Source organism: Tiliqua scincoides, chromosome 7 (assembly GCF_035046505.1).
Source record: "Tiliqua scincoides isolate rTilSci1 chromosome 7, rTilSci1.hap2, whole genome shotgun sequence".
NCBI lineage: Eukaryota > Metazoa > Chordata > Lepidosauria > Squamata > Scincidae > Tiliqua > Tiliqua scincoides.
In genome coordinates this window covers 35,351,594-35,370,697 of record NC_089827.1, presented here as the reverse complement: position 1 = coordinate 35,370,697, position 19,104 = coordinate 35,351,594, and the positions used below count along the sequence as shown (strand labels likewise).

Sequence of the window (19,104 nt, the reverse complement as noted above, 5' to 3'; positions counted from 1 at the left end):
AGGTATGGAGGATAGGCTGTTACCCATGCAGCAAATCCCCCCTCTCCACGTCCCTGAAATCGTCCAATGGAAAGGCAGAGGCCAATACGGTTGGTTCCAGCGGCGTCGCAGGAGTTGCCAGAACGTGATTGTGTTCAGCCACGAACTGCCTCAGGGACTCCGGCTCCAGATTTTGCCTCGAGGTTGACTCCTGAAGCCTTTTCCATAACTGGATGTAGCCACAAGGCAGTGGAGGTTTGGGATCAGAGTTTTCCTTCTCTCAGATGAGCTGCCTTCCCAGGCTGACGAGTCCCATCTACCCGGTGGCTGTTTAGTCGCCTCTTATGACAAGTACAGCCAAACTGAGGGCCTATTCTTATCCCCAGCCCCCAGGGGAATTAAAGAATTAATTAAATTCTTTAATTAATTAATTCTTTAATTCTTTAATTAAATTAAATTAATTCTTTAATTAATTAAATTAATTAAATTAGAATTAAAGTAGATGTGTTAAGTACATCTACTTTAACATTTTAAAAGCAACCTAATATCTCTCTGATCCTTGAGGGCCTGAGGGATGCTGTCTGGTTTTTCCTACTGTTATTTTTTAGGATTTTTTGGTAATATTAATGTATTATTATTGCTTTAATGTACTGGTCAGCTGAAGAATTATGTGGGAGTATGACAAACGTCAAATGGCATATTAATTAGGTGTCCCTGACTTTTCTCCTTTTCCCCCTTCCCCATGTTTCAAAGTCGCATAGTTCACAAAATGGACACACACAGGGTGTGGGAGCAAGTAGTTGTGAGTCTGGAAAGGGAGAATATGTTACTACAGTTTAAATGTTACAGCAATTTATAGAGTATATCTGCTTATGCAGCTGAACTTTGAAGTTGTCAGTTCCTATCAAGAAGAAAAGTATGGCTGCAAAAATTTAGTTCTACAACCATATTACTTCTGAAATATGCAAAATACAAAGGGTATTGTGCATGTATTCGGGAATCAAATACTTTTTTAATAGAATACTGAAATTTAGAGAGAGTGAAAAGACAGTCAAGTGCAATCTTCAGTCACAGGGAGTAACTGTCTGTACATCTGCCCCTGCTCCCCCTTTCCTCCAAGATTAATTCAACCATTGTAGGCCTCAGCGTTCCACAAGTTGCTAGTATGGATGAACCTATGAACTGAATTTCCTGATGCCACCTGATAATTTTAGATGGGTTAATGCAAGGGCATTAAACTCAATTCATACAGAGGGCCAAATAGCATTCATGATGCTGGCTGAGGGCAGGAAGTGATGTCATTATGCAGGAAATGATGTCATTAAACAGGTCATAACCAAAAATAAGTACTTTTTCTCACTTAGCAACTCATTAGCTGCAAATGACAGAAGATAAAATACACAAATCTTTATCATATTCCAAGATATGGGACTGCCCAGTTTTCATGTGGGCTGCCCTTTCAGCAGTGACACTGCAGTACTGCTCAGCAACTGAGACCCTGAGGGCCGGATAAAAAGTTTCCAGGGACTGCATCCAGCCCCCGGGCCTTATGTTTGATACCCCTGGGTTGATGTTTCCCTTTCCTGTCAAAGAGAAATGCCAGACTGAATTTCAGTGTAGCATCTGCACACAAGTTGGAGTTGTTTATATTTGTTGTACTTCCATTTTTCTATTAAATATTGTTATGGTAAGTTGGTTATGTTACGGAAAGATGGTGTATATTTTCAGATCTGCTAAAGACATTTAGTGGGTGCATTTGCTGCTTTTAGTCAACTGTTATTTCAGTGTTCGTCACTCTTCATGTGACACTGGGCTCATGTGATGTACCAGTTGATCTGCTTACTTATTCATTCATGTCTTTATTGCATTTCTATACCATCTAAAGATGTCTTGCAATTTAAAATGCTAAAACAAAAGATACAAAAGAGAACAATAAAACAGCAAAATTCTCTCAGTCTCTGTGGTCTCTTCAAGGACCATGATGGCATAAGCTTCTCTTCTGTTGAGGCTTATTTCTAGAATATGGGTCAACTCCCTAATAGTAATGATTTGACAGTTAAAGAATCTTACTGTAGCCTTCTTTTTCATTCAGATTAATAAGTCAACAGAGTGACTGCTACTGTTTATTTATTTACCTACCCCATATGAGCTCTGCAAACTGCCTTAAAGCACAATCTTATCCATGTTCACCCAGAAGTAAGTCCCACTATATTCAATGTTGCTTGCTCCCAAGTAAGTAAGCAATGGATTGTGGCCTTAAGCTATCAACAAGTCCCACAGAAAGGAACTGGAGTGGGTGAGTTAGGTTTTGAAAGCAAACTTAGAAAGCTTGCTTAAAACTGCAGTTTAGATGGTAGATAGCCCAAGGTCTAGTTGACCTTGGCAGCATTACAGGACTAGCATGGTATAAACATTAAAGGTCCTTGAAGAATTTTTCTGATATATTAGACACCACAGATTTTCTTTCATTGCAGCTTTAGCTTTCTCTTTTGTCTGCATTTTTTTCCTGTAACTGCGATTTTGAGGAATAGCTTTATTTCAAACTTACATTGGCCTTTTAATATGTCAGGACTTGGCATTTTTGTCATAATCTGCAGTTACAAATAGTTATAAAGTCTTTGCTTCATGGGACTACAATGTACTTTTCTGTAAATTAAGTAACTTTGGCCTTCATTTTCATATAGTTAATAAATTATTTTTTTCCCTCATTGATCCCTATTTAGGGTGTAGTCGTGCAGAATGTTTGGTGAGTTATTGTTTTATTTAATGAGCTTAAGCATCTGCCACTAGCCACACAATCCCAACCTGGAGTAAGGCCACACCTGAAGTATTGTGTCCAGTTCTGGTCACCACATCTCAAAAAGGACATAGTGGAAATGGAAAAGGGGCAAAAGAGAGCAACTAAAATGATTACTGGGCTGTGGCACCTTCCTTTATGAGGAAAGGCTATAGCGCAGGGGTGTCAAACTGGTTTCATACCAAGGGCCAAATGGCATTCATGATGCCTGCTGAGGGCCGGAAGTGATATCATTAGGCAGGAAGTGATGTCATTAAACAACTCATAACCAAAAATCAGCACTTTTTCTCACTTAGGAATTCATTAACTTCATCTTAGAATTTCATAATCTTGTGCATCTTAGAATTTCATAATCTTGAACTGGTTTGGAGGTCATGAGTGTAACAATACAAGACAAGGCATAGCCATGGGGGAGAAGGGCTAGTTTTGAATGTTGAAATATGCCACGTGATGTGAAGACTCCTTTTGGATAAAACCCATATTCTTAAAGCAGAAGTTAGTCTCAGAGGATGCATCTTTTTATTTTCAAAATCTAACTAGTGTGGTACAGAAATCTGTGTGATACAGCTTATGTTGTCTATCTAATGAGCTCTTGTATGGTTGGTAAAGTGCTTTGGCTATAGTCAAAGAGCCTATTGTGCTTCTGCTCACTTACAGCCCAATCCTGAGCTGCCCGGGGCGCAGGGCTGCAGTGGCACCGAAAATGGCTGCCGTCGAATCCAGCACACTGCAGGAAGCCACCACTGGCTCCTCGGAAAAAGGGAACTTTTGTCCCCTTCCCCTCCCCCGGTAAAGTGAGTAGCCCCACAGTGGGGCTACTCGATTCTCCAATTGACCTTAAGGTCGGCAGAGAATCAAGAGCCTCCGTGTTGGGCTCACTGCCCAACACGGAGGCCCTGGATCTGGTGGAGCAAAGCTCTACTGGTCCCACCCCCCTCCTGCCATTTTTAGAAATGGGTTATGTCAGAATGCCAGATGCAAGGGAGGGCACCAGGATGAGGTCTCTTGTTATCTGGTGTGCTCCCTGGGGCATTTGGTGGGCCGCTGTGAGATACAGGAAGCTGGACTAGCTGGGCCTATGGCCTGATCCAGTGGGGCTGTTCTTATGTTCTTATGCCCCTTCCCCTGGAACGCCTTCACCCCACCCTCCCTCTGCCTCCCCCGCCCTGCCCTGCCTCCTCCCTGCCTCCCCCCACACTTCCACCTACCTCACTGCTGCTTGGCAGTCTGTGTGACTGCCAAGTGGCAGAGCTCTGGTGCTTGCCCAGCGGTAGCCCAGCGCCAGCTGGTCCTGAGCTACCACTGGCAGAGTACCGGCACTAGGACTCACAAATTTGCCTTATGCCATGTTTGCCACAGTGCGTGCCGGTAGTGAGTCGGCATGCCTAGCTCAGGATTGGGCTCTTACATAATTGCTGATTTTTCTTTTCTTTTCTGCTATACTTAGTCATATTTCATTGACTGCTGTTTTGGATGACCTTTCCTCCTGATTTCCAGGAGCAACTTTTGGAACACAAAATGGGCTGCAGTTAGATGGATTCCCTGGAAGAATCTTGGTGTGTGTGTGTGTGTATGTTCATGTGTTTAGAACACTGTGCAAGGGCCTTTGGATACTGACTATTATCTTTTAATTATCCAAAGAGTTCCCATTCTCTATCCAGGCCAATTGATCTATCCCATTATCCCAATATCCCATTCTCTATCTAGGACTGACTATGAATTTAGATAAACAACTGTCCCTAAATCTCAGATCCCCAAATCTGAGATGAGAAGAATAATTTGCCTCATAGGATTGTTGTGAGGCCAAATGAGAGATAATTTTAAAAATGCAGGAATAAAAAAAAGAGGTGTCTGCTGTTTGACTGAAATTTGACTCTTATATATTTGTGTGTGTGTGTTCAGACAAATACATGGCTGGCATTGTCTGATTCTTGGGGGAAAAGTGAAAGACGTAACCAACAAACACTGTGCACTTGCAAACTGAAAACAGCTGGTAGGGTTAGAAAATAAGGCAGCTCACCTTTAGGTTTTGTTTGAACCTTGAATGTTGAACCTTCTCTGAAGGTATTACCCTTAGAAGGATTGTTTCCAATCAAAACACATTTTGAGTGAAAATACAGCACAATCCTATGCATGTTTACTCAGAACTAAGTCCCAGTGAGTTCAGTGGAACTTAATCCCAAGTAAGTGTTTATCGAATTGTAGCCTTATTCTCCAATCCTATCAGCTATTTCTGTTGCTTTTAGTTTGTTTTCTGATACAGAGCTGTGTGGAATAAATTATGTTAGATTGTTTCAGTTGTAGTCAAAGCTTTTAGAAACGGTTACTTAATTGTTCCCTTTTTTAAAACTAGTACAGTCAGCCTGCATGTCACACACACGATAGACTTGTGCAAATTCAAGCATACACTCTCAGCCCCTCCCCCCCAAACAGAGAAAAACAACAGTTTAAATAGTGCCATTCCATCTGCCATTTGACTTACTATGTTTATACTCTGTGTCGTAAACAAAGGGAGGGTTTGGGTGCTCAAGGTTCTTGGTTTTCGAACCCTAAAGCCCTCCAGGCCCCTTGCCCAGTAGTACTGCCACCACTCTGTAAGTGCCAGTGCCTCAGTCCAGGGACACTGAGACCCTCTAGGCTTAATTCTATCCCTTGCAGGCACTGAGCTCTTTCTCCAGTTAAAGTGTCGGTCCTCAAGTTACTAGACCTCAATGAGCACTTGGTAGCTTGCTGAATGGCTAGGCAGGATTCTGAACCTTTGTCCCCAACAGACAATGAAACAACTTAGTAAAAGATATTTTAGTTTATTAAGTACATAAGGTTACACACTCTATAATAAGGCAGCAAATGCTAGAGGCATAAACATCTAGGAAACATATCAGCAATAAAATAATAAAGCTAGCTAGCTATCTCTGTTAATACCGGTCTCTCACCTGGGTCAGTTACTCTTGTAGATCTCTTAGCTCCAGGGCTACCTATGGGGCCAGGTATCCATGATGGACAATGGAGCTCACACACGTGCAGGATGTTGCACCCAAAACTCTGTTCAAGAAGGACCCCACACACCCCCTGGGCACTCATTATTATACTTCTTATGCTAATAGTACTGAGGTGACTTCATACTTATTAGACTGTCCAATCAGAACCCTTGAGGAACAGAACCTTCTTGAAGTTGGCCCGGTTGCTAACCCCTCACAGTTCTTACCCCTCCCAACTGGAGATCCACAGCTGCACTCAATCACTCTTGATAAGGCGCCTCTCTGTCTGCTAAGGTGCTAAACATTCCAATTGTAATTCTTGTTATCTGTCCTTCCTGGCCAGCAAAGGAGAGACAACAAATCCTTTTGTTTATTTACTCACATTCTTGCAGCTGGGAACTGCTAGCAACTTCTCAGTTACACTGTCTTAGTTTGGTTCAGGCTTCACATGCCAACCTCGGCCTAACATATATTCATTCATGACACCCTGGAGTTAGTCTGAAATGGAAGAATGAAGCTGCTGTTCCCTTAGTTGTCTCAGATCCCATGTGTCTCTCATACTATGATTTATTTCTTTAACAGACAGTACATTTTTGTTGGGTTTAAGGGAGTTTTGACTACACATGATTTTGGCTTTATACACTGACCTCCAAATGTGATTGTTGTTTGAGATGCAGGCCCAGTATATAACAAAAGTATTGATAGTATCCTTGTAGAGAAGCTTCATATGTACTTTATTAAAAGTTTGTGTCATATAGTAGCTCACTGCATCAGCTTTTCTGAATGCAAAATTAGCCAAATGCAATATTTCTGTTTGTCTTGGCATTGTTGGCAGTAGTAGGAGTTGATTGTTTTAAGATTGCTTCCAGTTAGCCTGCTTATTCTAGTGAATGCTGGTGATTGCAAGCTGGTAATATCTGGTATCATGTTGTAGAACGTGCTTGTGGCAGACTACTTAACTGTTAGTGGGATTAATAACTTCATAATAGAGCACTTTATATTTGGTTTTCATCCAGATGAACACCTGCTTAGTCTGGTTTATCATGCATCTCATTTAACCTGGAGCACAAGGCTGATGAGTATCAGTTAGTAACCACCATTTTATTATTTAGGTGTGTGTATTGTGCTCATTTTTGTGGGTTGCATGTACAGAATAGTAGTTTAAAATGAGAAAAGCGTAGGTAACAATGGCAAAGATACCACAATAATTCCAAATTACAGTGGCCAGGAGGGGCTTTCCTTGCATGTTGAATCCTCATATTTCTAGAAATTGTGAGGTGTTTTTTTAGCAAATTTGCTACAACTGCTATTGTAGGGAACAGCTCACTTTCCCTTTTAAGTTAAAGGGTGTGTGTGTGTATGTATTAGAGCAGGGGTGCTCACACTTTTTTGGCTCGAGAGCTACTTTGAAACCCAGCAAGGCCTAGAGATCTACCAGAGTTTTTTTTACAATGTTCGTGCCATCATAACATATAATATTTATGTGTACAGTGTATGTTGGTGTACCTTGAGCCCCACTGAGTATAACAGGACTTACTCCTGAGTAGACATGCCTAGGATTAGGCTGTGAGGCTGCAATCCTAGCCACACTTACCTGAGAGTAAGCCCCATTAAGTACAATGGGCCTTACTCCCGGCGTTTCCTCCCAGAGGCACCTGAAGGGGGGGGGGGTCGGCACTCCGCCATCTACTCATTTTGCCTTGCGATCTACCGGTAGATCGCGATCCACCTATTGAGCACCCCTGTATTAGAGAGTGGTAACCAACATAAACAGCAGAATGGTATAGATTTCCTTAGTTTTCAATCTGTTTTCATAGAGAAAGTTCAATTCTGGTTCTTATAACCAAAATTAGCCTTCTTACAGCCCAGTCTTGACAAGGGCCTGCACAACATGCATTCCGCTGCTGTGCACTGTCACAAAAAGTGCCATAAGCATTTTGAAGCAGTGCAAGGTCCAGGCACGCCAGCAGAAAGACCAGAGCCTTCCTGCTGATGCTGGCAATTGTGGGAAGGCCCACCAGAGCAGAAAAGTTCAGCACAAGGGTGGAAGAGGGTGGAATGGGGGAGGGAGGGAGGTGGATCATGCCCAGGAGTGGGATGGGATCAGCAGTGCTGGCATGCACAGTATTCAACCCCCCCCCCCGGCCTGATCTGCCTGCATGGATCAGTGCAGACTTGTGCCAGTGATATCGTTGGTGCAGATCCAAGTTGACTTGTTGCAGCTCATGGGGTAATTCCAGGGCAAGGGGCTGAATGTCCCTTTATTCCAAGGAGACCTCCAACAACCAAATCCCTCCCTCCAGGAGTCAACCTGCACCAGTGCGACTGCATAGCCATGCAGAGTTTTACATTGGACTGGGCTGTAAGTGACCCTTAATTGAGAGAGTAAGCTTGATTTGCATTAATTATGATATTGGATCTTATCACCTTGGGTCTTCCATCCTCTCCAGTGCTCAGAGTGTCAATAGCTCCTTCTTGACCTGAAGGAAGTGACAAATGGGGTGTCTCAGGGCTCTGTCTTTGTCCCATTGTTGTTCAGTATCTTTGTAAATGACTTGGGTGAAAGATTAGAGGGAACGCTCTTCACATTTTCAGGTGACACTGAACTGGAAGGAGTAGCTAATACCCTCGAGCAGTAGTTCTCAAACTTTTTGATCTCTAGAGCACTTTATTCTCCTAAAAGGCATCTTGGGGAACCCTGCCAATGTATGTGCAGAGTCTCAAGGAGCCCCTGAGCATCAGTGTATGTGCAGAGTAGTGCAGTGCAGGACAGATTGTGGCCACTTACAGTATGCTCGTGGAGCCCCTGAAGGGGTCTTAGGGAACCCCAGAACTCCTAGGAGCACACTTTGAGAAACGCTGCCCTAGAGGATAGGAACATGATCCAAGGCTATCTTGACAGGCTGGAAAACAGCAAAATGCAAACAAAATAAACTTCAACAGGTATAAATATAAAATTCTTGAAGCACTCCTAAGAATTCTCTTTGTGAAGTTCCTCCACTTGCAACATTTTAACTTGTCCTCACAGTGCCAGTGGCTTCAACATGTTCTCCAATACATTTCTGCTATTTCCAGGAAAATAAAAATACAGCACCTGTGACATAGCCAAAGTCAAAAGATATGCTGGGAGATGTAAACAGTCTGATGAAAGTAGAAATCATTTTTGAGAACTTGGTTAAGCATGGTTGGCCTAAGTGGTACTTGACTTTACACCCATTCCATTCACTTGCCTCTAGTAACAGAATCTTGTTGAAGAAGACTTTTTCTGAGGAATTATTTCAGTGTTTGCCTAATGATCCAGAGATCAGATTCCGAATGCATTTTCTTATTCTCTAAGACTGCAGTCCTTCACTTTGCGTGCAGGGGCAGTAGAGTCCACCATTGAAGAGTCTGTTGTAACTGTTCAGTAGTCTAAGCTACTTCCAAATGCATGCACTTATCCTGAAACATCAAGATGCTCACATTTAACACAGACACAGTTCTTTGATGCTACTAATAAGAGTAGCCTTCATGCTAGGGACTTGAGGAAAGAATGAACTGCTGAAAACTTTAGGCAAAAACAGGAGTATGCCTGCCTGAAGTGGTGGTTTGAAAAGAGAGATAAGCATTAGAATAGACCTCTGCAAGAGGTTCTCTTTTTTTCTCTTTATTTATTATAATAAAAGAAAAAGAAAACACACACAGTAAAATGAGAGGAAAAACAACAACGTTAAGGAATACGAAAAAAAAATACAAAGAAACCCCTAATAGTGTAGCACGGGCGAAATAGAATATTCTAATTGCTTACAGTTTACAAATCCTAAAAATTTAAATTTCCACCCATATATACATTGTATCTCCAACAGCCTGTCTTACCTTCTCATTATAAATGTTCCATTTCAAATTCTTATTTTGGATTAATGTTCGCTATCCCTTATAATCTAATCTTCAAATCCACAACATTATTCTCCCTCTCATGCAGAAAGTCGATAATTGGTTTCAAGTTCTTCATAAAATTTTCTCTTGATTTCTCTTTAAGTAAGGTCGTAAGTTAATCCATTTCTGACAAGTCCATAACTTTTGTCCACCATTCCTCTAACGACAGAATGTCTAGTTCTCCAATATTGTGCATGCAGTATTCTAACCACACTTATCATATATAAAAATAAAATTTCAAATCTTTTTTCTGCATATTCATCTAACATACCTAGCAAAAAACTTCAGGTTTCATTTGCACATTTGTTCTTAACTGCATCTGTGCATGAATCTGTTTCCAATACTTTTTTGCTTTAGTACATGTCCACCACATATAATGAAAAGATCCCTCCTGTTTTTTACATTTCCAAATCTTATTTGACACATTTTTGAACATCTTCATTAACTGACTTGGCATCATTTTCCATCTATAAATCATGTTATATACATTTTCCTTTATATTAACATTTATAGTAAATTTTTTATGCTTTGTCCATAATTTCTCCCATTTTTCCATTGAAAGTTCATGACCCACATTTTTAGCCCACTGAATCATACATTCTTTAATCTGTTCATCTTCGGTTTCAACAATTTATAAATCTATAAAATTATGTAGTCTTCTGATTCTAGCTGTTTTTTCCAATATTGACTCTTCCTCTTCAAAGCCATAACATTTTTGTAGAAATAAAAACCATTGACAATTAAAACATTCTTCTGTTAATTTGTCTCTATTGTTCAACTTCTATTGCCACAGTGTAAAACTCAATATTCTATATAGTAACCATTTGCAAAAGGTTCTCAACATATTCTGAATACACACAGAGTACACGATTGCAATCCAGAGCTCCATTTTTCTTGAATTAGCAAATGGTATTTTGTATTAGGTATATACAGACTTTTTTGGAGGGGAAAAAATTGTCATTTAGGTATCATTATTGAATCTCTGTTTTAAGACTACGTTGATTTGCACTGACAAAATCCAGTCCTTCATAAAGTTATTGTTTCATCAATATAACGAGAGTGTACTCGTATTTGACAGATTCTCTTTGCAGCTTAAATGTTACAAGTTACAATTTTACTTTCAAACAGTAACTTTCATTCAAACTGAAGCAAACAAAGGACCAGTTTGGATGGTATTTTACCCCTTGAACTACTCCCCACAATGAATAACAACTTGTGTATACATCCTGTCTTTCTTGGATTTTTTCTAATGGTTTGTTTGAACTGCCCTTCTATACCTACTTCAAACCTACTTAGCAGCATGTGTAGAGGGATGGCTAGAATGAAACTTCCCGGTCTTGTGTAATTAAAAAAAGAACTAACTGGGAAGGTACTGCCTTTGATTATGTAAGCCTAATGAACTGGATATCTGGTGGGACAATTCTGTCTAATGAGCAAGTTGTGGAAACTTTGAATGGGAGGCAGCCTCAGATATTAAACTACTTCCTGATAAGGTATATAATTTGAACTTTTATGCAGAAGTGTGGTCAAATGTGAAATGCTGAATGTTGAAGCCAAACCTCTAGTGGGAAAAGTATTGATGGAATGGGGCTTTTACTTCTATAGATACTTAGGAATCAGGGTATATACAAAAATGGGAAAGAAATGGAGAAGTTCTTATATCTGAAAAGTAGAAATAGCTATAGAACAGTGGTTCCCAAACTTTTTTCGTCAACGGCTTCCTTGACCTATTGGGCCATTGACCGTGATTCCCCATTAGGGCTACAATCCTATACATTGTATATGGCAGTAGGGTTTTTATGAGGATTCTACGGTTCCCTTGGCTGGTTTCTGTGGCTCCCAAGGGAACCATGACTCACAGTTTGGAAACCAGTGCTATAGAAAAATATTCTTAAAATCTGTTAAATGTATCAGCATGTTAAGGCTTTCACAAGTTTCAGTTTCTGTGATACCTGACTCTCATATGGTTAAAACATATATACAGCCTTCAAACTGTTGTAGTTGGAAATGTCAGACACTCAGAACACATGTCTCGCATTTATCTTCTGGGATTTCATGGTGGTAATAGACTTCTGGAAAGAGGATATTATTAAAGTAGTGGATTTCATGGGACATACTTGCCCATGTGCACCAAAAAATATTGAGTTTGGGTTTATTAAGGATTTATTCCTGACAGATGATATAAAATTCAGTACTGTGGTGAGCAGCAAGGATTTCTGTTGCAAAAAAATGTACAGCCTTCTACTGTAACTAAATATACTAGAAATGAAAAAAATGTGGTCTATCACATTCATGATGACGTTGACTTATATAAACAGTGGCAAGCAACCAAATGACAGTTTATAGAAAAATTGAGTTTATTTATGGTTTTTGGTATGAAATATCAGCATGGAAAATAGTCATTTGGAAACTTATCTCTTTCTCATCAGGCTGATAATTTAATTACATTAACTTAGGAAGAATGAGCTGGTATCATAGGTACATGAATTTGTAGTTATCTGTGGATTCTAGTTATTTTGTATAATTGTTTCTTTTTATACAATTCTATTTGCTAATTAAGAAATTGCTATTTTTAAAAAACTAACTGGGAAGGGAGAAGAGGCATTAGGACATTCGCACAGCATGAGTGCACACACCAGTTATTGTGTGGGGCTGATTCATGTGGTAGAATATCATCTGAAGTAGTCCCCAATCTGCTGAGTTTTCATGGTTCTTAGAATCTGTACATTGACTTCTCAAAATAAAATTTCTGAAAATAAAGGAATAAAGAAAGCAGTAAAGAAAGGGTCTCTATTGCAAATGAAGAACTTAAGTAAAAATGACGTCTGAGCACAGCTGACTTTGAAGTACTATTTTAGTAATGTGATTTTTTTTTTCTCTCTGCATTCTTAAGTTTGGGGGTGAACAGAGATGAATTTACCTTTTATCATTAGTACGGTGTTATGAAATAATTAAACTTTAATCCTAAACTCAGTGGCATAGCTAAGAGGTTGCAAGGGGTAGCAGTTGTACCAGGCATCAAGTTTTAGGGGGCAACAAGCTGAACTTGACACTGGTGAGCAAAGTTGTGAAAATCTTAGTATGTATGAATAATACCATCATGTTATATATCATTGCAAAGGTAATTTAATGCAGAATGCAACAAACTGCACTGGAATATCTGTATTCTATCAAAAGTTATGGCCAATTAACCAGAAAATGAAAACACAACTGCCATATAGAATAAAAAGTAGATTTTCTTAACTCAAAACTGACCTATGAGAGTGATTGTTCTGATTGCCAATGAGATGTTGTTATGATACAGCATGGAACCAATAACTTTTTATTTATTTACTCAATTAAATTTGATTTTGTCATGGAGGGCGAGCTACAAAATCTTCTTTGACCCCGGGTAGCAGATATATGCCTTAGCTATGCCACCGATTGCGAGGAGACAGCGGAGCAAGTGGGTGGTGAGCTGCTGGGGCGAGGAGGTGGGTTCCTCCCAATTTTCACTTTCTTAAAATCTCGACTGTGATGCCACTTCCTTTTGTGACATCACTTCCGGGGCAACACTTTAAACTTGGCACCGGACTACAAGATCATTAGCTACACCACTGCCTAAACTTATTTCCTAGAAGGTCCCAGTAAACATTTAAACTTATTCCTTTGAGAATTTCCTTAGGCTCAGGGGGCCAATTTGTACTCTTAAAACCACTTCAGAGAAGTCCCATGTATGTATGCTTGAAAAAGCCTGCTGAAGTCTGTCTTGACTACAGCTGACTTGTAATTGTTCAATAACTTATTAATTGCAGAGTCCCTTTACAGCTCTTGAAACTAGTACAAATTATCCTCTAATATCATATCAATTTTAAAGAACTAATTGAAAGTCTTGCTCAATTTTTTGTAATCACAGTGAGATTTAAATGCAACAGAATTCTTTGCAAACCATTTGCTTCCAGTTTTAGGTAACCCTTGCTAAACTTACTTGATTAGATTTTCGCTAGAAAAGCTTGTGATTGAGTGCTCTGTATGCTTGCCTTTTTGCTTTCACCTAGACTCCAGGGCCATTACTTTCTGTAACCATTTCAGTGAGCTGCCATAGTTTTCAGTCTGTACTGTCACCTGATCCAAGCATGCGCCAAAATACCCACCGTTTCTGGCTCCTGTCTGCTGAATCTGCTTTGCAAACCCTTAGTTCTTAAGCTTTTGCTTTAGTCTGGAACAAAACAGGCGGCACCCTTTTGGAGTGTGCTGGACACATGACATCCTGCTTCTCCCCCCAATTCCTCTATATGTAAATCCTTAGCTTTACTTAAATGTGTAAATGCTCTGATGGCATTCCCATGTGAAATTGTGTGGCTCATGTGTCAAAAAAGGCTGCTTGTGAATATATACATATGTCAGAAAAAAATAGAATGCTCCACTTTGCACTGCATTCCAGTGTTTTATATTGATTACTCTTGCCATGTTGTGGTGTCTTAATTTAAGTCATTTTTATTACCATGCCAAGGTAAGTTTGTATATATATTGTGTTTATATGCATTGTATACTATATATCTCTATATAAAGCCAATCTTCAGGAATAAAAAAGTTTAAAGTACACTATTGTAGAAGAGGACATTTATTCACTTCAGAGAAATATCTCAAAACCCTATAGGAAATAGGTTTCTTTACTTCCTACATTGGCATGTGTGTGGTTTTTCTGAGCATACTGGACCTGGTCTTGCTCCCAAAGAAGACAAAATGCTTTGGATTTCAGAGAAATAATATCCTTGTGTCTTCATTATCATATTATTGTTGCATGCTGCCTTGAGGGGTGTTTAATCAGAGGGATGGATGGTATATGAATGTTTAAAATAAATAGAATGTGGACTCAGCCATTTATTGCTGGCTTCAACATGGCATCTGATCATAATATTGCAGTCCTTTCTGATTTTGAGGTCTGGTTCCTGTTTGATGAAGGGCCTTTTAGTATGTGATACACTCAGCATAATTTTTACTTTGAAATATTGTGAGTATTGAATGTAACAGGAAAATGGCACATGACATTTGAATGATTAACCAGGAAAATCTAACTGCTAAGCAGTATCTAACCACTGTTGGAGGTAGCAGGAGTAGAAGGGCTCTTCCAGACTTTATGAGCTGTGGAACAACTGGTGTTCAAGCAAACTGGTGTGTGTTGTAGTAGTAGTGGTAGTACTTACTAAGTCATCCTTTTACATGTTGCTTTGCATAGAGTGAGAAGATGTGTCCCTGTTCTGAAGGCTCACAGTCTGAAAGCTCACAATTTATGTGTGAAGATCTTTCAGCAATATTTCTGTCTCTTATTTCAACACTTCCTTTTTACTGTTATTTTCTGCTGCTTGTTTGTGATTTTTCATTTTCTTGCTTGTATTTTCTTTGCTCTGCAGCCTTTTACCTGTTTTTCCCTCCATCTCCCATCCTCCCCAGTCTCCTTGTTCATATACTGTCCCATCTTCTCTGAACTTTTATTGCCCCTTCTTGTCACTGAAAGTTACGTGCTACTTTCAGTATGTCCAAGTTTTGTCTGTTTTGAGAAATTCTCTACCCCAGCTACTAAATGGCCAATGCTCATATTTTGGAAGTAGTGATCTTAGAAATTTAATAGGGTGGCATGTTGTGTAACTGATTATTAAAGCTGGAAGAATATCTGTGGTTGGTTCTTTATAAAACCAACTATGAGCCATGTCTTTGCTTTTCACTTTGGTAATGAAGATACTTCTCTCTTTCTATGCTGCAGCCATACTTTTTTCATTTGCAGCCAAGATTCTTAGATCTCTACCCTTACAACCCTCCAATCCTTATAACTCTTTGTGTCTGAAAGCTTCTTGAAAAACCACTTGTGAGAGAGTTGTTACCTCCCCCCCCCCAGCTCTTGTTCAGAACCATCCCACCCAGACATCAAGCCTTGCCTTCTCATTTTTGTCAGGCTGTGATTGTACCACTCCAGAATCATTAAATTAGGGGAAGTAATGTTAAATTCTGTCTAGCCTCCCATGGTTTTTGCCCTGCAAGGGCCTATGGTGTCAGTACAACACTTGGATCAGGTTTCTGGCCCTTATATTGCTAGCCCCCAGTTGGGGAATATGACATTTTCTTTTCTTTTTTGACCAGGCAAGTTTTGCATTATCTTTCTCTTCCCCATTTTTTGTGATTGGAGAAAGATAACCTGTCTAGAAAGTATGTACAGCTTGCAAACCTGATGGAACAGACTGGATGCTTGGTGCTCTAGTTATAAATTTTATTCGCAAGGTAAAAATAAAAGTTACAGATTTACAGTTACAAAGACACTACACAATTTAGTAGTGAATGACAAACTCCAAGACTTTTTGTATCAGCAAGTGTGGGTTTGCTTTGCCAGCTCAGCACTGCAGAATATGAGTGATGTAATACTAGCATTGCAGGGATATTGCCAGAAATGTAGGCAAGAACACTAACTTGGTTGTCTGAGATGCAGATTATATAGGTGAATTTTTAAACAGTTTGACAAGAATTGGGCCAAAAAATTCCCTAAAACTTCCATCATTAACTTTTTTAAATACATTTTTTCTTGTTGAGAATTATAAAAAAAAACTCTACAATGCCATAATGACTAGGTCTTGCAAGTCATTTCCTCCCATAATCTATTATCTGCCTCTATAAATCTGTTCAAAAGAAAATGTGTAAAACCCCTTAGACTCATGAAACTGGCTCCACAGTTGTTTGTATCATGGCCATAGAATTCTTAAATGAGATTCTCATTTATGAGTTTCTCATTTATGAGATTCTCATTTATGAGTGTGAGCATAAGAAGAGTGCCCTTTATCCTGTTGAAATTTGGTGATTGCAGATGTGCTTGCAGTAGGTGGAGTGGGGGGTAGAGCTGCAGAAGTTGCAGCTTAGAGTTGAAGATAAAAGATGCATACAATTGTATATAAGAAAGGGCAGGGAATATTGCAGCATTGCTGTTCTTTGAACAAAATTTGTAATGCTAGACTACTATCCTGTTGGTGTTCCTTGGGAGTAAGTTCCATTGAATTCAATGGGGCTTAATTCTAAGAAGACATGCGTGTGATGGTACTGTTGCGTGTGATGGTACTGTTAAAAAAAATGAATAAATCATCCAAATCCTGTGTTCTCTAAGAAGAAAAATGAGTCAATAGTTTTATTTCATTAATTTAAGGCCCAGTCCTGAATAAAGGAAGCACCGGTGGAATGCATGTTCCGCTGGCGCTGACTGCTGCAAAAATGCCATAAAGTGCTTTGCTGCAGCTCGGGGAGTTAGCATGCCGGCGTGAAGGCCGGAGCCTCCCTGCACACACTGGCGGAGTGACGAGGGCCCACTGGAGCAGTTAAGCCTTGCGCAGAGGGCGGAATCGTGCGAGGGGAGGGTAGGGAGGGGTGAATAGATTGGGTTCAGCGGCAGTGCACACCAAATCCAAACCCCCTTCCTGGGCTTGATCCACTGTACGGATCAACACAGACTTGTGGCAACAATATTGCTGGTACAGGTCTGGATTGACCCATTGTGGCTGCTGGGGATTACCTCGGGGCAAAGGGACAAGTGTCCCCTTACCCCAAGGAGACCTCCAGGAGCCAAAAATCACCTGCAGGATGCAGCATAGCCTGCATTGGCACAGCTTCCTGGGAAGGATTGGTCTGCTCGTAGCACAAGGGTAGCAAAGCGGCATTAACTAATTGATTTTTTTTTAAAGCAAGGTTAGGTTATTGACAAAGATAGGTAGGAAGAAGAAAGAGTTTTTGGGGATTCATAACAGCTTAAAAAACCAAACCACCTGAGTTCTTAACTGATGTCTTCTCTTTAGCCACAAATGTTTAAATGTTTGCTTAGTTCAGAATAGTGAACTGATTTACGCTTTGTCTTTCAGATGACCCAGAGACACGAGATGCATGGTGGGCAGAAATCAGACAAGAGATAAAATCCCATGCCAAGGCATTGGGTTGTCATGCTGTAGTGGGCTATAGTGAATCAACTAGCATTTGGTAAATTACTATAACTTGATTTTTCTATTGCATTAGAAATGAATGTTGTGTCATGGAAAAAACATGTCATGTGTCATTTTAAAAATTTTTTAAGCCTATGAAATGATGGAGGCCTTGCTACAGGGAGAAGTTGGTTTGTTATTGTGGTTCTACTTACAATTTTGTTTTAAGTTAGTAACAGCTGCACATTGCTGCAGGTATTCTTTCAGCAATTTTGTAAAGAACTGAAGTAGGGAGCTTCTTGTAGCCTTATGAATCTTTTTGTAACCTTCAGAAACCTTTTTGTAATCTTTTCTAACAACACCCTGCCTCTGTTTTGACAAGAGAGAAGTATGTAGCTTGTGTTCGTAAAGGACATCGCAGGGAATCGTTTGGAACTTGATCAGTGCTGATATGCAACTTGGTTAGAGCAGCGTGCTTAATTATGGTGCTGAATGCTGTGGGAATTAAATGTTGGCTTGTTCTGGACAGCTGCCTCTTATCTACACAGCAGCAAAACAGTCTGCTTATTCAGCTTCTTTCAGAAAACATGCTGGTTACAGTTCTGGTATGTACTTGTAGCAACGTGCATGCTGTAACCGGATTCTTCACCTTGGGATGGCCTTTGTAAGTTTAAACATAGCTCCTTGGGTCCACTCTGAATTAGAGTGAGTGTGTGAGTGTGTGTGTGTGTGTGTGAGATTAACATCTGCTAACTTCGTTACGTGAAAATGCAAACTTCCAACGGCAGGACTTCACCTCTTGTAATGCTTGTTTTTTTCTTTCAATAGCGAAGAGGTCTGTATTCTGTCCGCATCAGGCACGGCAGCTGTACTGAACCCTAGGTTTCTCCAGGATGGCACCATGGAAGTCTGTTTGGAACAAAGGTTGTCATGGCAGCCTGGCTACTTTTCCATAGGGTCAGAGAAGGGAGAGGTTGATTTTTTTCCTCAGAACCAGGATAGTTCTTCTCTATTAGGGTAGGTTACCAGTGTTACAGTAGAGGATGCGGGGCCAACCACTTTACTGATTTTTTTCACTAACAACAACAGAAGTTGTGGAGCTCTGCACCAAATCACTAGTCTTACTGTTTTTAAATTTCTAATACTCTGAATAAGGTAATGCATTTGACTACTAACCTCATAATACAAATCTTTTTTCCCCCATTTGCCACTGTTGTGTGTTCTACATAGCACACTGTACATTAGTGACTTCTTGGCTGTCTCAAGTCATTCTTGAAGTCCTGACTTGATAAAAAACTGCAGCAGGTGTCAATTGTCAGCTGACCAGTACTTGTATTGGCTTTGTTGTGGTTGAGTTATAATTTATTCTTCTTACATCTTGATTTCTTTCTTTTTCAAATTTTGATAGCAAGGTACTTGCTATAATCTTACCTTGTAAATGTTCATTGTATGAACTTAGTTTCAGCAAAGTACGCTGTCCTAATCAAATGAGATCAGCAGCATTAAG

The 19,104-nt window shown here is 40.0% G+C and overlaps 1 protein-coding gene across 10 annotated transcripts in view; it reads left to right on the top strand.

Annotated features, from left to right (window-relative positions):
* Positions 1–19,104, top strand: part of C2CD5 (C2 calcium dependent domain containing 5) — a 99,684-nt gene that overhangs the window by 43,741 nt on the left and 36,839 nt on the right. For 5 of the 10 annotated variants that reach the window (XM_066633307.1, XM_066633306.1, XM_066633305.1 and 2 more), the window contains 2 exons: positions 17,541–17,655; positions 18,426–18,521. In XM_066633307.1, the coding sequence (XP_066489404.1) occupies positions 17,541–17,655; positions 18,426–18,521 (211 nt within the window). Of the gene's footprint in view, positions 1–17,540; positions 17,656–18,425; positions 18,615–19,104 lie in introns of all 10 variants that reach the window. The other 5 variants (XM_066633303.1, XM_066633301.1, XM_066633300.1 and 2 more) reach the window with 2 other exon arrangements.